Genomic DNA, 24,233 nt, shown 5'->3' on the forward strand with positions numbered 1-24,233 from the left:
CTTTAAATATAGTGCCTCATGTTGTGACCCAACCATAAAATTATTTTCATTGCTACTTCATAACTGTAATGTTGATACTGTTATGAATCGTAATGTAAATATCTGATATGCAGGATGGTCTTAGGCAACCCCTGTGAAAGGGTCGTTCAACCGCCAAAGGGGTCGCGACCCACAGGTTGAGAACTGCTGCCCTAGAAGTTCCTGGGTGTTGTGTTTCAGACACAGCTTCTTTTAAGGATTCCAGCGATGTCATTGCAGCCTGCTCACTTTCTCTCTGTGTCTTCACTCTACTTGCCCATGTGTTCGGTTCATGCTTATGCAAGAAGCAGGTTCCTTCCATGGTAACTCCTTGAAGCTTCTATCTTCTATGAAGAAGGGAAAAGAGAGCACTTCTCTTCCGGTCACTGTGGCAAAGGTCTTAGGATGGGCTGAGTGGGGGTCCCATGCTTTTCCTTGAACCAGGCACCACTGCCATGGGGATTTGCTGCTGTGATTGGCTGGGCCTGGGCCTGGGCCTGGTGCCTCATGAAGTCAGGGGTGGAGTCACCTCTGCCTGGAACCCAGGGGCTGAATCCCTAGAATGTCATTTCCGTGAGAGCAGGTATTTTTATTGCGTCAGTTTTGTTCACTGCTGTGTCCTCAGCAGTGCGGACTGTATCTGTGATCATGGTACACACCCCAAAAAACCTGTTGAATGGGTGTGGAGGAAGGCTGATTCCTCAGGAAAAATTTGGGGACATTTATCAGAAAAGGAGGAAATACATGCCAGGTTATAATAGATGTTTCTCCATCCTGCAGGGGAGTTCTTGCAATACTCTTAACTCTGAACTTATATCTAGCTCTGGAATAGGAATTGATCCTCTGGAATTGATGTTGGATCTTGATAGGTAACACTCGGAACAGCATGATGAATAGAGGGGGAGGTGATGGCAAAATCTTGGGCCCTATCCACCTTCCAGAAATCTAGGAGCAGAACCACCCTTGTACTGAAGACCGAACACCCTCATTACAGCCCCTCTCAGGGTATTTCTTTCCTTTTCCCCCTCCATAGATTCCATAGGTTGCCTGTTCATTGTGTTGTTGGTTTCCTTTCCTGAGCAGATGCTTTTTAGTTTGATGTGGTCCCACATGTTTATTTTGTTTTTGTTGCCTTTGCTTTTGGTGTCAAATTAAAAAAAAAAATCACCGAGACATGTTAAGAAGCTTGTCCCCTATGTTTTCCTCTAAGACTTTTGTGGATTCAGGTTTGACTTTCAAGTCTTTAATCCATGTTGAGTTAAGTTTTGTGTATAGTGTAAGAGAGTGGTCCAGGTTCATTTTTTGCATGTGGCTGTCCATTTTTCCCAGCACCATGTATTGAAGAGAGTGTCCTTTCCCCATTGTATAGTCTTGGCTCTTTTGGATAATTTAATTGACTATAGATGAATGGGTTTATTTCTGGGCTCTAGACCTGTGTGTTGGTTTTTATGCCATCAAATTAAAAAAAATTTTTTTTAATGTCACTAATCCTGTGTTTTGACCTTGTGAATATTTCTAAACGTAGTCCATCTCCACGGGTTCTCTGAGACAGCTTCCCCTCAGGGAAGACTTAATCTTCATGAGAAAATTGAGGCCATCAGTTTTGCTTTTCCTCCGTGTGACATCGCGCCTGTCCCCATCCTTATCCCTCACCTTCCTTCTCACGTGAAAAAGTGGCCCTTGTCCTGGGCAAGGCCGACTCTTCCACATCTGCCGTGGTCCCTCCTCTCCTCTCCTCACCTGGACCCTTCCTTCTTGGTCTGTCCCTCTTTTGTGTTCCGCTTTCCCCCTCTCTACTGGCCTCTGCTTTTCTGGCCTGTGAACAATAAAACATGGCTAAGACTCTCCTTTAGAACACAAACTTCTTCCCACAATGGTGGCTGCTCTGACTGCTCTTCCCTCTCCCCTGCTTTGTTCACAGTGAAGTTCTTAGAGGCAACCTCTGCCCATTCTCCTGACGCCGATCTGAGAGAGGCCACCAGAGTCCTTATCATCACCCAGTGCACCTGGTGCTTTTTAGTCCTCACCAGTCCAGGTGCTAACGGAGATTTCATCTCTCTGCCCTAGTCATGGAGGAGTGATCAGAGCCGGCACTGTGCAGTGTGAGAGGAAACTTCCCCCAGACCCAAGTCTGCCTGGCCCACCGTGTCCTCTCCCTGTGTCTGGATGAACTGTGAAAGCCTTCCAGTGTTTCCATGTCTGAGCTCTCTCCTACTCAGCCAGTGGTAGTCAGTCTCTAACACCAGATAGCGGAGCAGGAACGTGGGCCCGGCCTACCTCTTTGGCTAGGGAGACACCCTCTGTCTACCTCTTTCTACTCTTTCTCTGATGACCACTGATGGTGTAATTGCCTGGTTTACATTGCTTCTTTAATGCCTTGGAAAATGTGCTGGAGGGAAAATGGCTTTCCCCCACCACGTAAGGGAATACCACACACGCACGCACACATGCACGCACTTCAGCTTTAGATTCATGCTTCTTGGGCAGGGGTTCTCAACCTTCTGGCCCTTTAAATACAGTTCCTCATGTTGTGACCCAACCATAAAATTATTTTCATTGCTACTTCATAACTGTAATGTTGCTACTGTTATGAATCGTAATGTAAATATCTGATATGCAGGATGGTCTTAGGTGACCCCTGTGAAAGGGTTGTTCGACCGCCAAAGGGGTCGCGGCCCACAGCTTGAGAACTGCTGTTCTTGGGTATTTAGAGTGACACTGTTGTGAGGAAGTTGGAAATCTGCTGGCTTTTTAAAAGGCTGCTGTTGAAGTGCTTGCTCCTCTCTGCCTTGGGGTCAAGTCCACACTCTTGGAGCATGTCTTGTCGGACTCTGCCTGATCCCTCCACCTCCCGCTTTACCAGCTCTTCTTTCATGTCTTGATTTGCTCAGATGACATCGATGGTAACCTGCCCTCTCTTACCTTCAGATCCTCTCCAACCTAAGGTGGGACGACAACTTCCTCCTTTGTACCTTCCTCCACACCCACCTAGTTGATCTCTATCACTTTATTGTGTGTTTGTCTTCCACAGGCTGAAAGCACGTTGGTGCCTTGATTTCCCCATTCCCAGCACAGTGCCTGGCAGGAAGAAGGCGCTCAATAAATGCTTGCCTGGGGTATGGTGGCCAGAGACAAAGTGTACGGGGAAGGAGGGAGCTGTGAAATAAGAGTGATCCCTATAGGGACCGAGCTCTTATAGATGCCAGGCACTGGGCTAAATGCTCCACAGTCTTCTCTCTCAGTCCCCAATTGAAGCTCACTGAGGTGTAGGTACTATTATCTGCGTTAGAAATGGGGAGTTGAAGTAACTTGTCTGTTATGTTAAGGAGTTTGGCTTTATTCTTAGCCTTTTTTACTTCAAAGAAAACAGCCAAATAGTAGAAGGTTTAAAGAGACATGGTAAGATTTTCTTTCCTTTAAAAAAAGAAACACATCGCCCAGCTGGTGTGGCTCAATGGTTGAGCATCGACCTCTGAACCAGGAGGTCCTGGTTCGATTCTCATTCAGGGCATACTAGTATGTCCAGATTGCAGGCTCGATCCCCAGTAGGAGCCGCGCAGGAGGCAGCCAATCAATGATTCTCTCTCATCACTGATGTTTCTATCTCTCTCTCCCTCTCCCTTCCTCTCCAAAATGAATATAAATGTATTTGGGGAGAAAAAAAAAAAAGAAACACAAACATCCTTCCTTTTAAGCCCGAGGAATGTTTTTTGTTTTCATAATAAAACCCTTCTAGACCCAATTTCTTTATCCTTTCCTATTAGTCTACTTACTCTTTGTGTATCTCTGTAATAAGACCATTTCGATCACTCACATCAAATAGGAAGGTTAATTTTGGGGCCTTGGTAGGCAGCCCTGGGCTCTGTCCCTTGAATAAAAGGGGTGAGGGTTGCTCACATTTATTGCTACGTCCTATGCTAAGCTTTCTGCGGGCATTTCTCACCGCAACCTGGTACTATTGTTCCCATTTTTCAGACAAGGAAACTAAAGGTCTGGTGTCCTAGATTACTCAATGGGTGAGAATCATGGACAGGGCTTGAGCCTGTCTCTCTGACCCCAAGGTCTGTGTTCTTATGCTCAGGCCACTGCCTGTCACTTTTGGGGGCCTTTCTCTTGCAGCCTGGCTCTTTCTAGGGCTTTGCTAACCTCTACCTACTTCATGACCCTTTTGAACCCAAATGACTGCCTTGCAGATATGTCATCCCCTGGAGACACTGTAACTGCATAGAATTCCCTGGGCTGCCTTAGTGCTAGATCAGATGACACCATCATTTCACATCTAAGGCACACTCACAGTGTTCAGGGTTTGATCTATAAAAACAACATATACAGAGCCGTTTGCGTAGGATGGTCCTGTTGTTCTAACTTAACCCTCCGAAAACCCCCTGTGATTTCTAGCGAGCAGAAGGGTTACAAGGCCGTAGGGAGGGTGATGGGCTCCAAGGGCTAATGCGAACGTGGCTAAAAGTGTTTACCTGTCACACCCAGGACATGAAAGTGACTTCGGTTTTAAATCACCTGGAAATGTTGATGGTGTTCTTTCGGAAAATGTTTATGGTTATAAACAAAAATTTCTCCCTAATAACACTGCTGGAATGTAGAACCTGGCATAAAATAGCCTTATGAAATTTCTTGCCATGCCTTTTTAAATGCCAGAAGATTTCCAACTTTCTCATAATAACGTCAATCTAAATACCGAGAGTCTAGAAGTAACTCTCCCTTGTGTGTCTGCGTGGTGGGTGTGTGTCTCAGGGAAAACTTCATGTGGGTTCAAGATGGGCTCTTCTCGTAACAAATGCTACACCTGAGTGAGGTTGAATTAGAAATGGAGACATATGTTTTCCATAAAATGGTAGTAGCAGCCCAAACAGTATTATTATTATTATTTTAAATTTAGTCTCAAAGTATTGTTAAAAGGGAGAAACCCACTCGATTCTCTGTTCCTGTGACATGAAGCCCCAGTGCTGAGGTGGGTGCTGGGTGAGCAGAAATTCTCCTAAATAGTAATTCTGCAGAATGGGGCCCCAGGGTGGGTCACTTTGGACTACAGCCCTTAACTGTCTCTGTGGGCTACACGGTCATTCTGTTGTAGAAGTGGACACTGCCTAGGCTGTGTAGACGTTGCCTAGTTTCCTAGAAGCATGCAGACTCTAGATGAGTGGGGGATCCTTGTCTAGAACAGCCCATCCCGTGTACTTGGCGATAGAAAGAGATGCCTCTCAGCTCCTGAAGGGAACATTCTTGCCTTCCTCTCCTGTGGAGGTCCCTGTTGTGCCTGGGGGAGGATGAGGGAGTTGTCACAGTGCAATTTTAGGAATGTTAGGAGCTGTGCTTCGGCTCACCCACTGCGGTGGAGAACTCGCTGAGGTCTCTGTGGAGGGCAGAGGATCAGATAAGAAAGAAGTCATTCCTCACAGGCTGAGAAATGTGAAACCTCAGGAATTCTCGCTGATGAATTTTATTCCCTTCTAGTCTGAGAAACTGTTCTTTCTTCCTAGCAAGAGACACATGGAATAAATCACTGATGGTGTGAACAATATTCGAGATAAATGCAACTGTCAGATAGTTGCCTAGGCGTTCTGCAAGGGCACCTGGTGCTGCAAGCAGCTGAGTCTGGAGTTTAATTCAGTGGAACGTAGTCAGGCGCCTTTGGGGCTCCACGTCTTGAAGCGAAGGCCGAAGGGCTCAATGCTACATTATTAGTAATTGTGTGTGTGTGTGTGTGTGTGTTTCTTGAGCAATTAAGGCATTTCACCAACATTTCTGTTTAGTACAAACACTAAGCCCAAGTCAGAAATGTTTACAAAGACATTAGCAAAACACTCTAATGGAGGTGTGATTTTTCTAGGCATTCTGAACACGATTGAGAAAAATTACCTTGGATGTATAGTGCATCATTGAACAGGGACCGTTCAGGTTAATTAAGAAAGCTGGAGCCTCAGAGGATTTTAAAACGTATTTTTTATTGATTTCAGAGAGGGAGAAGGAGAGAGAGAGCGATAGAAACATCAACAATGAGAGAGAATCATTAATTGACTGCCTCCTGCATGCCCCCTACTGGGGATCCAGTCCACAACTCGGGCATGTGCCCTGGTTGGGAATCGAACCATGACCTCCTGGTTCATAGGTCAACACTCAACCATTGGGCCACACTTGCTGGGCCCCAGGGGATTTTGAGCAGTTTTTTTGTTGCCTGAGGGAACAACGGGATAGAAATGTGGTGTAAATGTTTAGAAAGGGGGCCATTTTCAAGGTTGTGGAAAATGAAGCCATCTGAATGCTCCCATATGAATTCAAAAGAGAGACACTTTTTAATTTTAGGTAAAACTTGGACCCTCAGACCTCTTGGCTCTTCTGTACATTGGCTTTTGGGAGCCCACGGTCAGCCTTTCATTTGCTCCTATTTGATATAGAAGCAAATGATGACAATAAAGAGGAAAATGGGTCAATTTTACAAGAACATGTGCAACAGACAGATGCCTTCATTCTCTCAAATTTCTGCATAAAAATGTTTGCTCGCTCTGTATGCTAAGTGGTTTCATCCTGTCAGGCAGCTAACGCCCGTTCCCTTTGTTTTCCAGCTGCCGCGGGTGTAGACACTCTGGCGGTGTTTATGGCCAGCAGCGGAACCTCAGATGTCACGCATCGGAACAGCCCGGTCACACCACCGAATACCCTTAATCTCCGTTCCTCCCACAATGAACAGTTGAATGCCGAAATCAAGCACACGGAAGCCAAGAACAGCACACCCCCCAAATGCAGGAAAAAATATGCACTAACTAACATCCAGGCAGCCATGGGCCTCTCCGACCCTGCCGCACAGCCTCTGCTGGGAAATGGCTCGGCCAACAGCAAGCTGGTGAAAAACGGGGAGAACCAGCTCCGGAAGGCTGCAGAGCAGGGACAGCAGGACCCCAACAAAAACGTCAGTCCCACTGCCGTCATCAACATAACTTCTGAGAAGTTAGAAGGCAAAGAGCCCCAGCCGCAGGATTCCCCGGGGTGTGAAATTTTACCCTCCCAGCCCAGGAGAACCAAGAGCTTCCTCAATTACTATGCAGACCTGGAAACCTCAACCAGAGACCTCGAGCCGGACGCGGGCAGCCAGCATGGGGTCGTGGAGGAGAAGTCGCAGGCGGGCCAGGGCCAGGCCTCCACCGTCATTGGGAATGGTGACATGCTGCTGCAGAAACCAAACAAGTCCCAGTGCAGCCCCGAAGATGGCCCAGTAGCCACAGTGTCATCCAGCCCCGAGACCAAGAAGGATCATCCGAAAACAGGGGCCAAAACGGACTGTGCCCTGCACCGGATCCAGAACCTGGCGCCCAGCGACGAGGAGTCCAGCTGGACCACACTGTCCCATGACAGCGCCTCGCCCAGCTCCCCGGACGAAGCAGGTACCCCTGGGAAAGGTGTCGGGAGGGGGCCCTTGCTTTTGGTGTTTTCAGTTATTGATGGAATTCATCTCTAGACTGACTCAAAAAATCCATTTGTGGCAAGAGGAACATGATCTTTGGGGGTAAAACTGGGCAATTTGTGTGGCAAAGATATCCTTTAACAGTTTTATTTTGATTCATACCTAAGTTGTTCTTTCTGGGAAGCAGTTTTGTAAAAGAAATAGGTCCTTGATGGTAGGTACAGTAAAACATCCTCTGTTTATAAACTGTGCTGCCAGTGCTTAGGTGAACTATTTCTTTATACTGTCTAGAAATATTGGGTTTTGTTAAGCAAAATAATAAAAGAAATACAGTTTCTGGGGACAAGATATAACCCAGTTAAGAGAACCAGCGATTTTGAAGTTCTCAGCAGAACGTATTTATGTTCAAGCTAATGAAAAGTTAATAGTCCGGTTATTAAAAGACCGTCTCCCTTTTGACTTTTACTGGAGAACATTTTATTAGCCTTGTTTAAGTGATATTTGAAAATGAGAAAGTGATGTTTCTTTTAAAATATGTTCAGCAGTTTAGGATTTTAGCTAGTCTAATTGACTTTTGTCCATATCAATGACGTCTTCAGGCTTGTCAGAGGAGTCGAAATTGTGACAGAAATAAACAGGTTCCTAAAAGTTGGCTACTTTTAACCTCAGTTTTCCATAGTCCTCCACTATACTGATCATAAAACTAACAGATGTGGAGAACGTTGTTGTACCTGAAGTCAGAGTACACAAGCACTCGCAAAGGCGTATTTCTTAACATAACCTTGCAGCCACCCTGGTGGGTCCCTATGTGTGTGATAGATAGAACCACCAGGGAAGCAAGTAACATTTTCCCATCCTATAAGGCAGAGAAACTACAGATAAGGAAAAGGGAAGGGGAAAGTTAAGACGTTAACTTGTTTAAAAAAAGTTTTTGAAATGCCCTTTAAAAATCACAGTACTTTAAGTGATGGATTTCATCAGCCTGCTGTAGCTGGTAATGGCAGTGGGGAGGTTGAGGTGAGTCTATTTCATCTTGAAAATGTCTAGCCCTGCTATTATTGGGAACATAATTATGCTTGGTAATGTTACTGAGTTCACAACTCTATTACTTTTCATCCATTGAGAGAATTCATATCCTCTAGCTGATGGCACTGTCGCCTGCTGGTGTTTGAATCTATAGAGATAACGAGTATCTCACACATACCCTAACTCGACCTCCTATTTTCACACATCTCCCTCGCACCCCTCCCTGCTCATGCAGACGTGGCTGCTCTCTGTGGTAGTTCAATTTTAAATTTTACTGGAAGTTATTTAATGAACAGTAAAGTCTCCTCTGCTCCCACTCTAATTCTTTTCCCAATGACGACCACTACTTCTTTTCTTAAAGTTGTTTTCTTTCAAAAACATTTTGTGCATATACCCACATCTATAATAAATTTTAAAATATACCCGATTTTTTACTGTAAAAGGGCCTGGAGAAACTTTCTCGGTAGATGGTAATGTTTAGTGTGGATGTATGGTTGTATACATTTCTCAAAAGTCTTTAAAAAGTTTGTCACAATGATAAAATACTAGTGTAAATTCCTTTACAAAAAATAAAATATATCCAAATTTTATGATAATGATCTTATTAACAAGTCTCTACTTTTTAGAGATATACTAATATACTACTATATAGAATGGTATAATATGTAACATAACATAACATAACATAAACTGATATAAATAATATTCAGTATGGACTTTTCTCCAGAATAATTGGGGTGGGTTAAAAAAAAAGAAACAAAATTGCCCCTAAGCTGGTAATCTGGTAATCATTAAAGGGGGGTACATGAGGGTTCATTGTTGTGTTCTTTCAAATTTTATATGTTTAAAATTTTCCACAATAAAAACTTAAAACAGCCCAGTGGCTCAGTGGTAAAGCGTCGACCTATGAACCAGGAGATCACAGTTCAATTCCCCGTCAGGGCATATGCCAGGGTTGCAGGCTTGATCCCCAGTAGGGCGTGTGCAGGTGACAGCCAGTCAATGATTCTCTCTCATCATTGATGTTTCTATCTCTCTCTCCCTCTCCCTTCCTCTCTGAAATCAATGAAAATATATTTTTTAAAAAGTTAAAACTACAAAAAAATTACATTAGATTGTTTTATAAATGCTTTGCTTTTTTTCACTTAAATATATATTTTGTGGAACTGTCCATATCAGGACATTCGGGCTTTTTGAGTAGTAGGTGTGCTATTCCATCATATTCAAGCTCTGTGAGTTCCTTAGCAGTTTCTCACCACTGAAATTTAGATGGTTGTGTCCCTAGCCCCATCGCTCGTGGAGTGCTGGTGTCAGGAAGGGCCTGTGGAGAGCTCAGAGTCTGCTGAGATGTGCAGTCCTCCCCATCCACTGCGGCTCTCGGGTCCCTCTGCTCACTGCTCCTCGCTCAGTGCCCTGGCGGCCCTTCCTGTGGCTTCTCTACACGACTCATTACAGTGCGTGCATCATGGGAACCGGATGAGAGTTTTCTGACATGTTGAGGGATATGTTCATTTTTCTCCCTTAAAGTCAGTTTTGAAGACCTTAGAATTTTAAAGTATGGGTGACAGTATGGTGATGGACTGATATTTTGAATCGAATATGCTGGGAAGAGTGTGTTTTTTAAAAACATACTGGAGGCCAAACCTGTGCTATCCTTCAAAATGGTCCCTTTGGGATCTCTGTGCCTATTTCAGCATGCTGCAGCTATCCTTCAGAATGGTCCCTTTGGGATCTCTGTGCCTATTTCAGCATGCTGCAGTGTCCAGATGTGAATCCTATATAATAAAAGCGTAATAGGCTAATTAGACCGGATGTCCTTCCAGACGACCTTCTGGACAAAGCCGAGACTGCGAGGGCTGAGGCAGAGGCAGCCGCCGCAACAGCGGGGGCCAAGCCCCTTGCACGAATTTTGTGCATTGGGCCTCTAGTCCTATATAATAAAGAGCTAATATGCTAATTAGACCGGATGGCAGAAGGACCAGTGGGCTGGGGGTGGGGCCTAGAGGCAGCCGGGGCTGCAAGGGCCAAGGCAGCTGGGGTCGTGAGGGTTGTGGGCCTACCCTTGCACGAATTTCGTGCATTGGGCCTCTAGTATTAAAATATTGGGGAATTCTTTTGGAATTTCCTGAGAGCCAGTTGTGAATGCCTACTGAATAGAAACCTCTATTTCATGATAACACTTTGGAGTTTCAGGTAGTGACCACCATATAAATTAGTGAGTGAAATAAAATAAGCAATTATTCAGAATTGCTATTGCTTTTTCTTTCATCTGTGAAGCATAGTGTGTACAATGATCACAATCAGTTTAAATTAAACATTATATGTTTCACTTCTAATAGCAAAATTAATGTTTATTCTGTATATTTTATATAGTATACCCGTGTTTATATATAATACACACAAACACTGACCATTGAAGAAGAAAAAATAGGAGCAAACATTTTGTAAAATAGTAGTATGCACTGTGATAGTTCATCCATAGAAATAGTGTATATATGTGCTTCCTCACTGTGTATTATTTAAATACTCATCACTGTGGTGTGTGTCCTGTGGCTAAATCAGGATGACACAGTTATCTTTGAGTTGCAGACTTTGTGCTTTGGGGAGCCTAGAAAAAGAGAACAGACGCATCCCTACCTTAGGGGCATCCTTCCCAAGTTAGAATGCTGTTTGTAAAATAAAGAGTACCTACTAATTCAGAGATTCGTGATTTCCTATTCCCCTTTCTGAATTGCCCCCTCCAGCATCTTAGTACCTTTTTTTTGCACAATCCTATGTGTACAATATGTTGCTCCTCTTTTCCTCCTCGTCTGTCCTTTGAGAAAACAAGAGGCTATTCTATAAAAGAAAAGCATCTATGAAATTTCTGAGTTTCATAAGAGTTTCAAAAAGTCCAGAAGCATGCCTTTTAGATGCTAAAAGAAAAGCGTTGGTAGTTGAAAGTGAGGACTTTTAATCTTTTCTAATTTGGCCGAAGGTCCCGCCTCCTCAGTGGCCCCAGGTGAGCACAGGGGCTCAGGTAAACGCAGGTTGATGGGATTGTGTCTGTGGTCTCTCTGTTGATCACCTGGTGTCTTATGTTTGCTTCATGAAAACTTTTGGAAGAGGCAACATTTTGGTGCTACCTGGGTACAGTTGCCTTGCATTGCAGATGGATCCCTGTTGCTCAGGAATTTGAATCCTTTGATGTTATAAATTGATTGGCTTTCACTCTCCAGGCACACAAAGGGGAACTCTTTTGCAAGCTGGATAGTTGGGGAGGGTGGGAACCAAGGCACAAACTTGATTATGTCAATCTCATTTGGCAGCACTTTTTATTTCTGGCCTTAGCTAGCTTAAGAGTGTTAGAGCATTGGATACGTTTATAGTAACACTTTTAGGAACTTCTTCTAAATGTTCATTTTATGTCGCATTGCTCTGGTAATTTCAACCATAAATGATTTTTAAATTGCTTTTTAAAAGCTCCCAATCCCTTTAAAATGGAAAAAGAAAATTCCAGGATATCGGAAATGCTGTTTTCAGCTGGTTTGCCCCCATTGAATTAATTTCAATCTTTTAAACACCTTTTAGTGATTCACTGGCCTTCTCAGTTGACAGTTCCATGATGTGACAGGAGGAATTCAAGGAGACAGATGTGAGATGTTTCCAAAATAGCCTGGACACATTGTGTCCTGGGGTAGATCGTGTGATTTCCAAATTAGATTTTAGTACCTCGGGAGTAAGATGTGTAAAAATATTTCTTATCTCACCCCCATGAACTTAAGGAAGAAAATGATTTTGCTCAATTAAATCTTTTTAGAACATTCTAGAGAAAAAAATTTATTCAATTGAACATGATAGTTTTTGGTTGTCTTGCATTATAAAATATTATACTAGATACTTGCGGGGCGGGGTGGGGGGGAGAAAGATAAACATAATGAAATGGGCGGCAGCAAAAATCTTAACAGTCAGTAAGCACAAGACAGAAGATATATTCAAGATGGAACCAGGAAGGGGCTCTAAGGGCTAGAGCGCTGTGGGATAGGTGCTCATAGGGAGGAGAAACGTAATTGATTGGGATGTGGAAGTTAGGGTTCTTGATGTTATCTGTGCTGGAAGTTGAATAGACTTTCATTGGATGGATATCTGGGGAGATCATTGCCCTTTAGAGCTGTTAAAAAGTAAGGAATCACTTTCATTTCTTTTACACTGATCACTAAAGAAGTTTAAGTCATGACTCTTACCCCACTCTTCTCTGCTTTGCTGCATTTTGAAAATAAAAATTTTAGTTCCTGGTTTGGCAAGTTTTTTAGCTTCTGGGGAAAGAGTAGTGCAGACCAAGAGTGGCTGCTTAGGAAGGGGCAGGGCGGAGTCCTGTCATAGCCCTGCATGAGGTGCTCCCAGAAGTGCCAGGTGATGCTGATGCCCTTAATGGAAGGTATGTAGCCTGTAAGATTGTGACTCAGTGGAATCATAGACACAAAAATACTACGGGCCATGTTCAGATGTTTTCTGGTCAAATTTCATCATGAACTATCTGCTCAGACTCATTATCCTCACAACAGAATCTTAAATTAATACATGCATAGTTACCATTGTTCATTAGTTCATCTATTCATTCTTCCTCATTTGTTCATTCATATGTACATACACATGCCAGTTATTTTTCAGAAGTCTACTCTATGAGCTGGGCTAGATACCCAAGACATAGAAATAAATTAGAACTGTGACCTTAAATAGCTCAAACACTGTTAGTTTCCTGTCTCCATGGAGAATGTTCCCACCATATATAGAGTGCTTTCTAAAATGTGTCCCATTTGGCACATGTCACATCTTAGTACGAACAAGAAATAAAGCCCAGATCCTGGGCAGCCTAAGTTTATAAGCAAAGAAGAGGAGATGTTTAGATGTTTTATTAGTTTCTCAGGGCTGCTGTAACAAATCACCACACACATGGTAGCTTAAAGCAACAGAAATTTATTCTGTCTCAGTTCTGGAGGATAAAAGTCTGAAATCAAGGTGTCAGCAGGATGACTCCTTCCTTGACTTTTCCAAGCTTCTGACGGTTCCTAGGGATGCTTGGCATTCCTGGGCTTGTGGCCGCATCAGTGCAACTCTGCCTCTGTCTTCCCATCCCCTTGCTATAAAGACACCAGTCATTGGATTTAGGGTCTCCTCCAATTCAGTATAACTCCCTCTTAATTTAATTGATTATATCTGCAAGACTCTATTTCCAAATGAGGTACATTCTGAGGTCATGAGTAGGCATGAATTTTGGGGAGACTAACCCAGTACAGATGTGTCATAGATAATGTCTTACTGTATGCAACACAGAGGAGATGTGAGGATATTTGTAAGAATTATTATATTCAGTGTTTTCGAGAAGGAAAGCTAACATTTGCAGGCATTGTGAGAATTGATAGACTCCCAGAAGTGCCAGGTGATGCTAATGCCCTTAATGGAAGGTATGTAGCCTGTAAGATTGTGACTCAGTGGAATCATAGACACAAAAATACTACTGGCCATGTTCAGATGTTTTCTGGTCAAATTTCATCATAAACTATTTGCTCAGTCTGTAGCCTGTAAGATTGTGACTCAGTGGAATATAATATGCTGCAAGGGACCTCAAGATAGTTTTGGGTTCCCTTCATCCAAATTCTTCATTGTAAAGATGAGGAAACTTAGGTATGGACCTGATACTGTTGAATCTGAAACCACAAACCCAACTGAGATTGGGGAAAAGTATGGAAAAGGCAGGAAAAGATAATAATGATATAATACAGCTTAACATTTAACAGTATGGCTCAGTTCTGAAGGGTGGGATAGTTCAGTGTACTTGGCATGTGGAGATGGGGTTATTCTTTGTGATCAAAGCTTATAATAGCCATGTTTTTCTTAGCTCTGTTTAAGAGACATCCTTTCCAAATATTCAGGATTTTCTTAGGAGCTATCTATAATAATAAAAGTGTAATATGCTAATTAGACCAGACATCCCCCCAGATGACCTTCTGGACAAAGTCACGGTGGTGGGGGCTGAGGCAGAGGCTGCCACCGTGGCAGCAGGGGCCGAGCCCCTTGTATGAATTTTGTGCATCGGGCCTCTAGTGTAGAATATAAAAGAAAACAATGACCCTAACTTTAGAGCAATGCACAGGCAATATGATGCCGTGAAAGCTTCACAAATGGGCAGTGCTGGAAAGCCTACAGGCAACCTGCAGGCAGGCTGTGTCCAGTAGACAGTGTTTTAGAAGACTTTGAGTTCAATGCCAATGCTTAGAAATTGGAAACTTTTATAAAAATGTGGGTCTCTTATTTTTCTCGTAAATCCAGAAATCTCATGACACTCTGCTCAAATGCCAAATAGGCAACACTCAGTGGCAGCTTTAGATGGCTCCTGTCCTCGGCACAGTCACTGGGCTTGTGGACCCTGCTCCATGTGTTCGTCAACTCAGCCATCGTGTACACATGAAACTTACGGTAGAAAGAACTGGGCTGATGTTGATCTTGCCTGTGACAACTGCATGCAAGTGCAGTGCCATTGTAGCAACATCCTTGTATCTATAGACTCCTTTTAATCATAGTCATTCTAGTCTCAGTCCCATGCCTTCTGGTAGAATTATACAGTGTGACATGAACTATTAAGCAAAACATGTTTGAAATTTCCAAAGTCATCGTTAGATGACTCCTCAGAGCTCTTCCATCTGTTAATCTGGTTAGAGGAGGGAAAACATTAGCTTTTCAAAAGCTGGGATGTGGGTGGTTCATAAATTTTTGTACCCCGAGTCTGATTCAGTTAATATACCCAGTCCGCTTTCATAAATGTGAGGATAGTTACCAGTTACCTTTATAATTTATATATTGTGCTTATCTACTAGAAACCTTGGGTGTAAAATGGTGAAATAAAAGCTTCATATTCAAACAGATTTGACTGGAAAAATCCAATTAGTCGACTGTTAGAAAATTGTCAGCATTCCATATGGAATGGTCAGAAAGTGAGAGAACAGGATAAAATACCAACTCCAAAATATTGGTGTTGGTATCTAAGAGAGGAGATAATATCTATTGTGTGTAAGATTTTATTGTTGGTTTGCTTTCCTTAGATTTGTTCTTGAGAATGACAATTTAATTCCTGCAAGGATTCTTCCTTAATTTCATTAGATACATTGTGGTTGATTAGTTTTCTCCCTCCGTATTTGAAGAAGTCTTCCTATAGAATTGCACTGAACTGGTACATCTGGGATATTAAATGGTAGATTTCCATCCTATAAGTGACTTGTCTAAGAAGCTGATTTCAGTCTGTTGGCTTGTTACCAGGATCTTTCTCTCATACATATGGTAGTGTATGTGGTGGTTAGGTATACAAGATGGCTGGCTCATGAAAGCCTATTTAATCCCTAATAGACATGTAGAGTAATCATAACAGAACCATAAAACAGTTTCTCAGAATGTTATAGAAGAAAATGTTCTATGTGGAATTGTCAGAAAGTGAGAGAACAAAGATGACCCCCAGCTCCAAATCATTGGGAAGGGGCTGATGGGAGGTATAGCAGAAGATCAAGGACTGGGGCTGTGGAGACACCTGCTGATGGAAGCCTCTAGGGACACTTGTTAGTAATGGGCTAATTCTCCACTTTGCTTTTCTGTGTTTGCTCCAGGTTATAATCTGTGGGGGACCTTTGACCAACATTCCTTTCATCCCTTGCTCACTGTGGACAAGGGAGACATTCATTGGCTTCCTGCCCTTCCTCTCTTTCCTCAGAACATGCCTCAGCCTCTTTCATGATTTCTGAGTGGCTTTCACCTTTTAGTTGATGTCTTATCCATCTGCCCCCTGCATGTGTTATGGAACAAGGGCCCTGAGTTATAGAATGGATTCAAGTCCATCATGTCTTTAATGGAGGTAAGGATAATTGGTTTGGTAAACTCTAAGCTGTTTATTTGAAGAGTACTTTAGTGAGGATGACACTCACATACTTTCTATGGATGAATGTTTCCTGAGTTCCTACTGTGTGTAAGGAACTGAGCTAGTGTTCTGGATGAATCCGTGATTGAGGCACAATGTTTCCTTCGAGGAACTCACAGGCCCCTTCCTCAAGATTCTTTCAAATCTCTTTAACTCTCTTACAGCATTTACCGCCTTCTGGGTTTTAGAATCCAACATCCTGATTGGTTCCAGCTCCATCAGTTTCTTAACCTCTGAGCCCCAACTTTCTTATCTTTAACGTGGGAATAATAATACTACTGGCCTTATGGGATTGTTCTATAAAGCCCTTGGCACAAAAGCTGGCCCACAAGAAGCATTTTTTGAAATGTTAGTTATCATTATAATTAGTCTTATCTTTCCTATGAGGTGGAAAGCTTCTTCAGGATATAGGTTGTTTTGCCTTTGTTCTTGTTGTTTTTAAATCCCCAGAAATAAATCTATACACAGGGTACTCATGTTTGAGTGAGTGATGAGCATAACAAGTACATTGTATTATTTACACTAGCAGTACAACATATTAAAGGTAATAGTCTACCTCCAAGAAGTTCACAATAATTAGAGAGATGCGTAAATCCTCTGCTCCTCAGATGCTAATATGCAGCAAAGTCTCCAGAGAGCTTGTTGAAATGCAGGCTATGACTCTGTAGGTCTGGGCTGGAGCCTGAGATTCTGCATAAAAAAATTTTTTTTCATTCTTAAAAATGTGGACATTCTGCATTTTTAACAAGCTCTTTTAAATGATATTGATACATGCTTCTGGTGTTCGACCACATTTTGAGTGGTAATTCTGGATTATAAGCTCAGGGGGAGGGATGCAGTCTGTTCCGTTCACTGCTGTATTCTGAGCACATAGAAGAAACAGAGCCTGGGGCATGCTTGTGGGGGGAAATAATGTGCAATAAATACATTTATCTCACAATGATCCCAGAGGATTATTTGCCAAGTATGTAGGACAGATAAAGGTCATGACGTTCCAGACAAAGCATTTCTTGATTTGCAGGGCTCATGTAATGCATGAAGAAGACAGAATTGAAAGATGATAGTGTTTAGAGAAGTAAAGAAGGAGTGAGTACACAGGAAGAAAAAAACAGGGAGAAAGCAAGAGAAGAGATTGCTCAAAGGCAGCATTCTCAAACTTTTTGGTCTTGGGGACCCCATTACACCTTCAAAAAGTACTGAGAACCCCAAAGAACTTTTGTTTACATGGAGTATATAAATATTTATTGTATTAAAAATTAAAAGATATATTTAAATTTTATTTATTTTAAAAAAGTAAGAAATCCATTAACATGAACAGAATAAAACATATTGTTTGAGACATAACCATTTTTTTCAAAGCCAACAACAATTTTATAAGAAAAGTAATGTTTTATTTATTTGAAAATCTCTATAATGTGTGTCTTCTACCTTTAGTGCGTTTCAATAAACGTGGTTAAAGTAGATGAAGAAAGTCCTGCTGGCCTCATGCAGCTTTGTAGAAGGAAAAGAGGGATATTCTAATAGTCTTTTCAGGCAATTATGACTATTCTTTTTTTATGTTACACCAAAGCTTGATAATTGGTAGTTTCTTAAAGGTTAGTTACAATGTGGAATCTGAAACCACAGTAGTAAACTCTTTTGGACTCTGTTTCATTAAAACCCAGTTCTGTCATATATTCTGGATGGATGTTTTACCCATACATAATTTTGTGACATCATGCATTGGCAACTTGGAAAACACTGGTTCAGTGAGTTATGAAGCTCTTCCAAATGTTGACACGTTTCATTATACACTATGAAAACATTACATTCATTGATCTCACCACACCTCATCAGAAAAGCCATTAATTATTGGGGAAGCTGTCAAGCTCTCAGTGGTGGGTACAAATTTTCCAAAATTCCAACTTTTGCTTGAAAGCTCGCATTTTATCATTGGCAACAAATACTGTCAGTTGTTTTCCTTGAAGTGTCAGGCTCACCCCATTCATTTTTTAGAATATTCTGCCTGGTACCCATATTTGAATAAACATAGTTTGTCTTCCATTCTTTCAAGTAAAAAGGGTGCTCCATGTACTTTCCCCAAAACATTCTTACCTTCCTCTGCAGCAGAAGGGCTGTATCCATACTTACATTTAAAAGGCATAATAGCCGTAGTCAGTTTGACTCAGTGGATAGAGTGTCAGCCTGCAGACCAAAGGGTCCTGGGTTCGATTCTGGTCAAGGGCATGTACCTTGGTTACAGGCTCCTCCCCAGCCTGCAATCAAAACACATCGATTGGTTGCCTCCTGCACAAGCCCGGCCCGGGTTCGGGCTCGTGCAGGAGGCAACCAATCGGTGTGTTTCTCTCACATTGATGTTTCTTTCTGTTTTTCCCTCTCTCTTCCACTTTCCCTAAAAATCAATGGAAAAATATCCTCAGGTGAGGATTAACAAAACAAAAAAACACACCAAGAAAACAAAAATAAAAAGCATAATAGTTGCCCTAGTCGGTTTGGCTCAATGAATAGAACATCGGCTCACAGACAGAGGGGTCCTGGGTTTGATTCCAGTCAAGGGCGTGTACCTCGGTTGCAAAGCTCCATCCACACACCTGGTCAAGGTGCGTGCAGGAGGCAACCAACCCATGTGTCCCTTTCACATCCATGTTTCTTTCACTTTTCCCCTCCCTTCCACTCTCTCTAAAAATCAATGGAAAAATATCATTGGGGTGAGGATTAACAACAACAACAACAACAAAGGCATATAGTTAAGGATTGAGGTTTAATAAAACTAAAAATTTCTTCTGCTGCCACAGGGACATTCTTGGGTGAAGCTGACATTGTTTTCAGTGGGCGTGTGTAGTATTGGGGAGTATCATAATTTTTGGTACAAGTTGTGCCCTTGCCTTGCTTCATGCTAAGATGCCAGCAATTTTATCCATAATTTTTTGAGCTCTATCAGTTAAAGGTTAGGTTAGCACAGTGAAAAGGGCTGTAAATAACATGTTAGTGTTATGGAAATAATTTCAACCTCAGAGACCCCCTGAAATCGCTTTTGGGAACATTTGCTCTCGGTACGGGGATCAATGCTTCTAGCAATTTGGGTGGAGAGGGAAGTCTGTGAAGGGTAATTGGGGGGGGGGGGGGTCAGTTAGGTAGGTGGAGCCCAAGTTGGAGAATGCTAATGCTTAATTGTTAGTGAAAATGATTGATGATTATGAGAAAAGGAGTGCTGTTTGTAAAGTGGACAAGATGAGTAGCATCTTCAGCTAAAATACCTTCTGCTGTTCTGCAGATTCTAAAAGAAATCCAGAAAACAGAGGGATAAGCTGAATTAGGGAAGGAGAATCTTCAAAGCTGTAAATTAAAAAGTGTCTAGTTTGGCCTGGCTGGTGTAATTCAGTGGTTGAGCGTTGACCTATGAACCAGAAGGTCACGGTTCGATTCCTGGTCAGGGCACATGCCCAGGTTGCAGGCTCTATCCCCAGTGTGGGGCGTGCAGAAGGCAGCCAATCAATGATTCTCTGTCATCATTGATGTTTCCATCTCTCTGTTTCTCTCTCTCTCTCCCTTCCTCTCTGAAATCAATAAAAATATATATTTTTAAAGTGTCTATTTTGTAAAGAGGGTCTAAAGCTCATTTGTATTTCTTCATCCTCTTCTCTGCTCATTTGCCACAAACAAACAAAACCACCTCACTTCTAACTCAGGACCAAGAAGCAGGAGGAAACTGCTATAGTTAGAATTCCGTACGTACTTTTTCCTGTGTTCTTTGTGTATTTTTTTTTAAATAAAGAGCATCATTTAGTATGGACTCTGGCCCATCATAATTCAATCTAAGGGTTTTGAACATTTCATTCTTAATCTGAAGGACAGCACAGATTGAGGTAGAGATGTGAGAATTTCATAGTGCATGACATTCTCCAGGGGACTTCTAATCAATACCAGGAAGTAAAATAGAACATTTAAAAATCAAAGTCCAATTGAGAATGCAGAGGTCTGTGTCATCAGCAGACTAGATCCCCACCCTCCCCTCACTGTTCAGGGCCCTCCCTGCTTTTCTTTTCCTCTGTTTGCCTCCATCGAGCACGTAAACCCAGATGAAACCTCCCTGAGCTGAATTCCAGTCTTTGCTTTCCTTGGCAGAAGTGGAAGAGACGATGCCGTGTGTACAGTTGGGAGTGGCCTGGTGAAACATAGTTTTTAAATGATGGATGTAGTTTGGGATGAAATGAATCACTGTTTAATCGGTATCGCTTTGCCCATATGGGTACCCTTGGACCCACCGCGCATTTCCTGCATGACGCATGGGGTCTGGATTCCCTGGCAGTGAAGCAGTTCCCTGGGAGCTTGCATAATTCTGCCAAGAGCCTCCTGGAAGTCTGGGAGGCGTGGAATGGCAGGCTAATGAAACGCTGAGCTATTTGCTGAGTTCTCTTTTTTTCTTTTCTCTGTGTAAGAAGTAGTTATGGCATGAGTGCTTTCATGAGAAATGATTAACTTTGGACTCTCACCACTTGTTTTTAGCACTTTTGTAAAAAAAGCACTTTTTCTCTGGTGAGACACCTGAAACAGCTGAATGTCCCCATGATGCTGGGCATAGACTGTCAGTTTTAGGTTAAGTATTATTTTATGAAGCGGTTTTTACAGTTGAACAAATGCATGTATACTTACTGGGTCATGAGGAGAAAATTTAGTTCTTATACTTCACGCATCCCTGTGGTATAGTGGCAAAAGGATGGTATTTAGAGTCAGATGTACTTGAATCCCAGATCTGCTTCAGTGCTCTGTGTCCCTGGGCAAGTTGCTAAGTGTCTCTAAGCCTCAATTTATTCATTTATAAAATGGGCTCATATCACCTTCCTCTAAAAATTCCTGCAATGATGGGATGAGCTAATAATGTATATGAAAAGTATGTGTGTGGAAATATGTGCAAAATGTGTATGTATGTGTATATATGTGTATGTCAGATATATTCCTGACACATAACAGGAGCCAGTAGTCTTTGCTTACTTACTTTCATTTTATCTAGTTTCCCCAGAATTTCAAGATGCTTGTTGGTGGTTCGTTTGATTTGGTGTTAGCATTGGTCTATTATTATCGTAGAGTCAGCAGAATGGAACTTGCATAGAAGTAGGCTTTATGGAGCTGCTCTGTTCAATGAATGCCTGTTAGGCAGGTGCCTGGGTGCCATAAGCTCCACCTTCCCCTGCTTGCCTTCGCCTACTCCAGTCTTTAAACTTTACTCTGTTTAATGATGGCATATGTATGTTTCACAACTGTCTTCTATAAACTTTTGAACAATAATAGATACTGAGGCAGAGCTGCCTCAAACAGATTGTCAAACTGCAGCGGGAAGGCCGGGGAGGGTTGGGGGGCAGGAGGGAGCGGGGTAAGAGATCAACCGAAGGACTTGTATGCATGCATATAAGCATAACCAATGGACATAAGACGCTGGGGGGTAGGGGAAGCCAGGGGATTGTCAAGGGCGGGGGAAAAAAAAGGACACATATGTAATACCCTTTGTAATACTTTAAGCAATAAAAAAATTTAAAAAAAACATAAACAAGAAAAAAAAAATAAAGAGGCCTTAAGATCCACATTTCTTTCTAGGAAATCTGGCATTTTGCAACTCTTTTCATTGTCCATCCTGATATTTGCGTATATATACTGACTATATACATATATATATGTATTTATGTATGAATCATGCACATTTGCAATATACTAATATATTATGTGTATAGATACAATACACAAAAATAGAAATAAATGGATAGGCTAACAAGTATAAATAGAAGATGTACTTTATTCATAATCCCATAGGCCTTTTTGCACTACTCTCATTTTTTTTAATTATAGTAAAACGCATATAACACAAAATTTGACATCTTAACCATTTTTAAAAAAAATATATTTTATTGATTTTTTTACATAGAGGAAGGGAAAGGGATAGAGAGTTAGAAACATCGATGAGAGAGAAACATCGATCAGCTGCCTCCTGCACACTCCCCACGGGGGATGTGCCCGCAACCAAGGTACATGCCCTTGACCGGAATCGAACCTGGGACCTTGAGTCCGCAGGCCGATGCTCTATCCACTGAGCCAAACCGGTTAGGGCTTAACCATTTTTTTAAGTGTACTGTTCAATTACATTAATTACATTAGTTTGTTTTTTTTTAAAATATATTTTTATTGATTTTTTACAGAGAGGAAGGGAGAGGGATAGAGAGTTAGAAACATCGATGAGAGAGAAACATCGACCAGCTGCCTCTTGCACACCTCCTACTGGGGATGTGCCTGCAACCAAGGTATATGCCCTTGACCGGAATCGAACCTGGGACCCTTCAATCCGCAGGCCGATGCTCTATCCACCGAGCCAAACCGGTTTTGGCAATTACATTAGTGTTGTTATGAGATTCGACCCCCAGTGTGGGGTGTGCAGAAGGCAGCCGATCAATGATTCTCTCTCATCATTGATTCTCTCTCATCACTACCACCCATCCTTAGAACTTTTCATCTTATAAAACTGAAACTCTATACTTATTAAACAATAACTCCCAATCCCCTCTCCCCCTAGCCCCTGATAACCACCGTTCTACTTTCTGTTGCAATAATGTTGACTACTCTAGATTCCTCATTAAATGGATCATACAGTATCTGTCTTTTTGTGACTGGCTTATTTCATTTAACCTAATGTCCTCAAGGTTCATTCATGTTTTAGCATGTACAGGTACAACATTTTGCTTATCCATTCCTCTGTTGATGAATACTTGGGTTGCTTCCATGTTGCACCACTCCCACTTTTGAGACTACTGGTGTAGCAGGTGGGCCAAAGCCCTATGGTAGATGTGTATGATGGGTCATAGGAAAAAAATGTGTCATTGTCCTCGGCAAAGGATTCAACCCAGTCACTCTGGCTATGCATTATAATATCCTGGAAGATTTAAAAAATTATCTATGCTGGAGTATTTCCACTATGGACTATGATTTGACTACTCTGTGATGGGAACAGTACTTACTTAAAGCTTTGGTATCAGTATTTTTTTTCAAGCTCTTCAGATTATTCCATTGATTCTTTGAGAACATAGTTTTAGCATTTTGTATGTGGTCTTTCATTTCCTTCTTTTCTCTCCCACTTGGACAGTCTGCTGAAAATCTCTTTGAAACCAGGATTTGCTCTTCCTTAATACCCAGTGATTGTAATCTTTGTTGCTGTTGGATTAGAAAGTCTGGTTGGGTGATATTTAATCTATAAATGTGGCGTCTATGACACCATCCTCTAGAGCAGTGGTTCTCAACCTTCCTAATGCCGTGGCCCTTTAGTACAGTTTCTCATGTTGTGGTGACCCCCAACCATAAAATTATTTTCATTGCTACTTCATAACTAATTTTGCTACTGTTATGAATCGTAATGTAAATATCTGATATGCAGGATGTATTTTCATTGTTACAAATTGAACATAATTAAAGCATAGTGATTAATCACAAAAACAATATATAATTATATATGTGTTTTCCGATGGTCTTAGGTGACCCCCAAAGAGGTCGCGACCCACAGGTTGAGAACCGCTGCTCTAGAGCAAACACATTCCCTTTCGATGAAGCTCTTGTAACACAGTGATCACTCTCAAGCTCCATATAACAGAGACCAGATTAAGTAGGAGGTTTTATAATAGTCTATGTCTATGGTTGGCAAACTGCGGCTTGTGAGCCACATGCGGCTCTTTGGCCCCTTGAGTGTGGCTCTTCCTAAGCCTTAGGAGTACCCTAATTAAGTTAATAACAATGTACCTACCTATATAGTTTAAGTTTAAAAAATTTGGCTCTCAAAAGAAATTCAATCATTGT

At 42.0% G+C, this 24,233-nt stretch overlaps 1 protein-coding gene across 10 annotated transcripts in view; it reads left to right on the forward strand.

Annotated features, from left to right (window-relative positions):
- APBB2 (amyloid beta precursor protein binding family B member 2) overlaps positions 1–24,233 on the forward strand; it is a 256,229-nt gene that overhangs the window by 98,699 nt on the left and 133,297 nt on the right. For all 10 annotated transcript variants that reach the window (XM_014455588.2, XM_023753627.1, XM_014455591.2 and 7 more), the window contains one exon: positions 6,600–7,415. In XM_014455588.2, the coding sequence (XP_014311074.1) occupies positions 6,600–7,415 (816 nt within the window). The remainder of the gene's footprint in view (positions 1–6,599; positions 7,416–24,233) is intronic.

This window comes from Myotis lucifugus, unplaced genomic scaffold (assembly GCF_000147115.1).
Source record: "Myotis lucifugus unplaced genomic scaffold, Myoluc2.0 scaffold_48, whole genome shotgun sequence".
NCBI lineage: Eukaryota > Metazoa > Chordata > Mammalia > Chiroptera > Vespertilionidae > Myotis > Myotis lucifugus.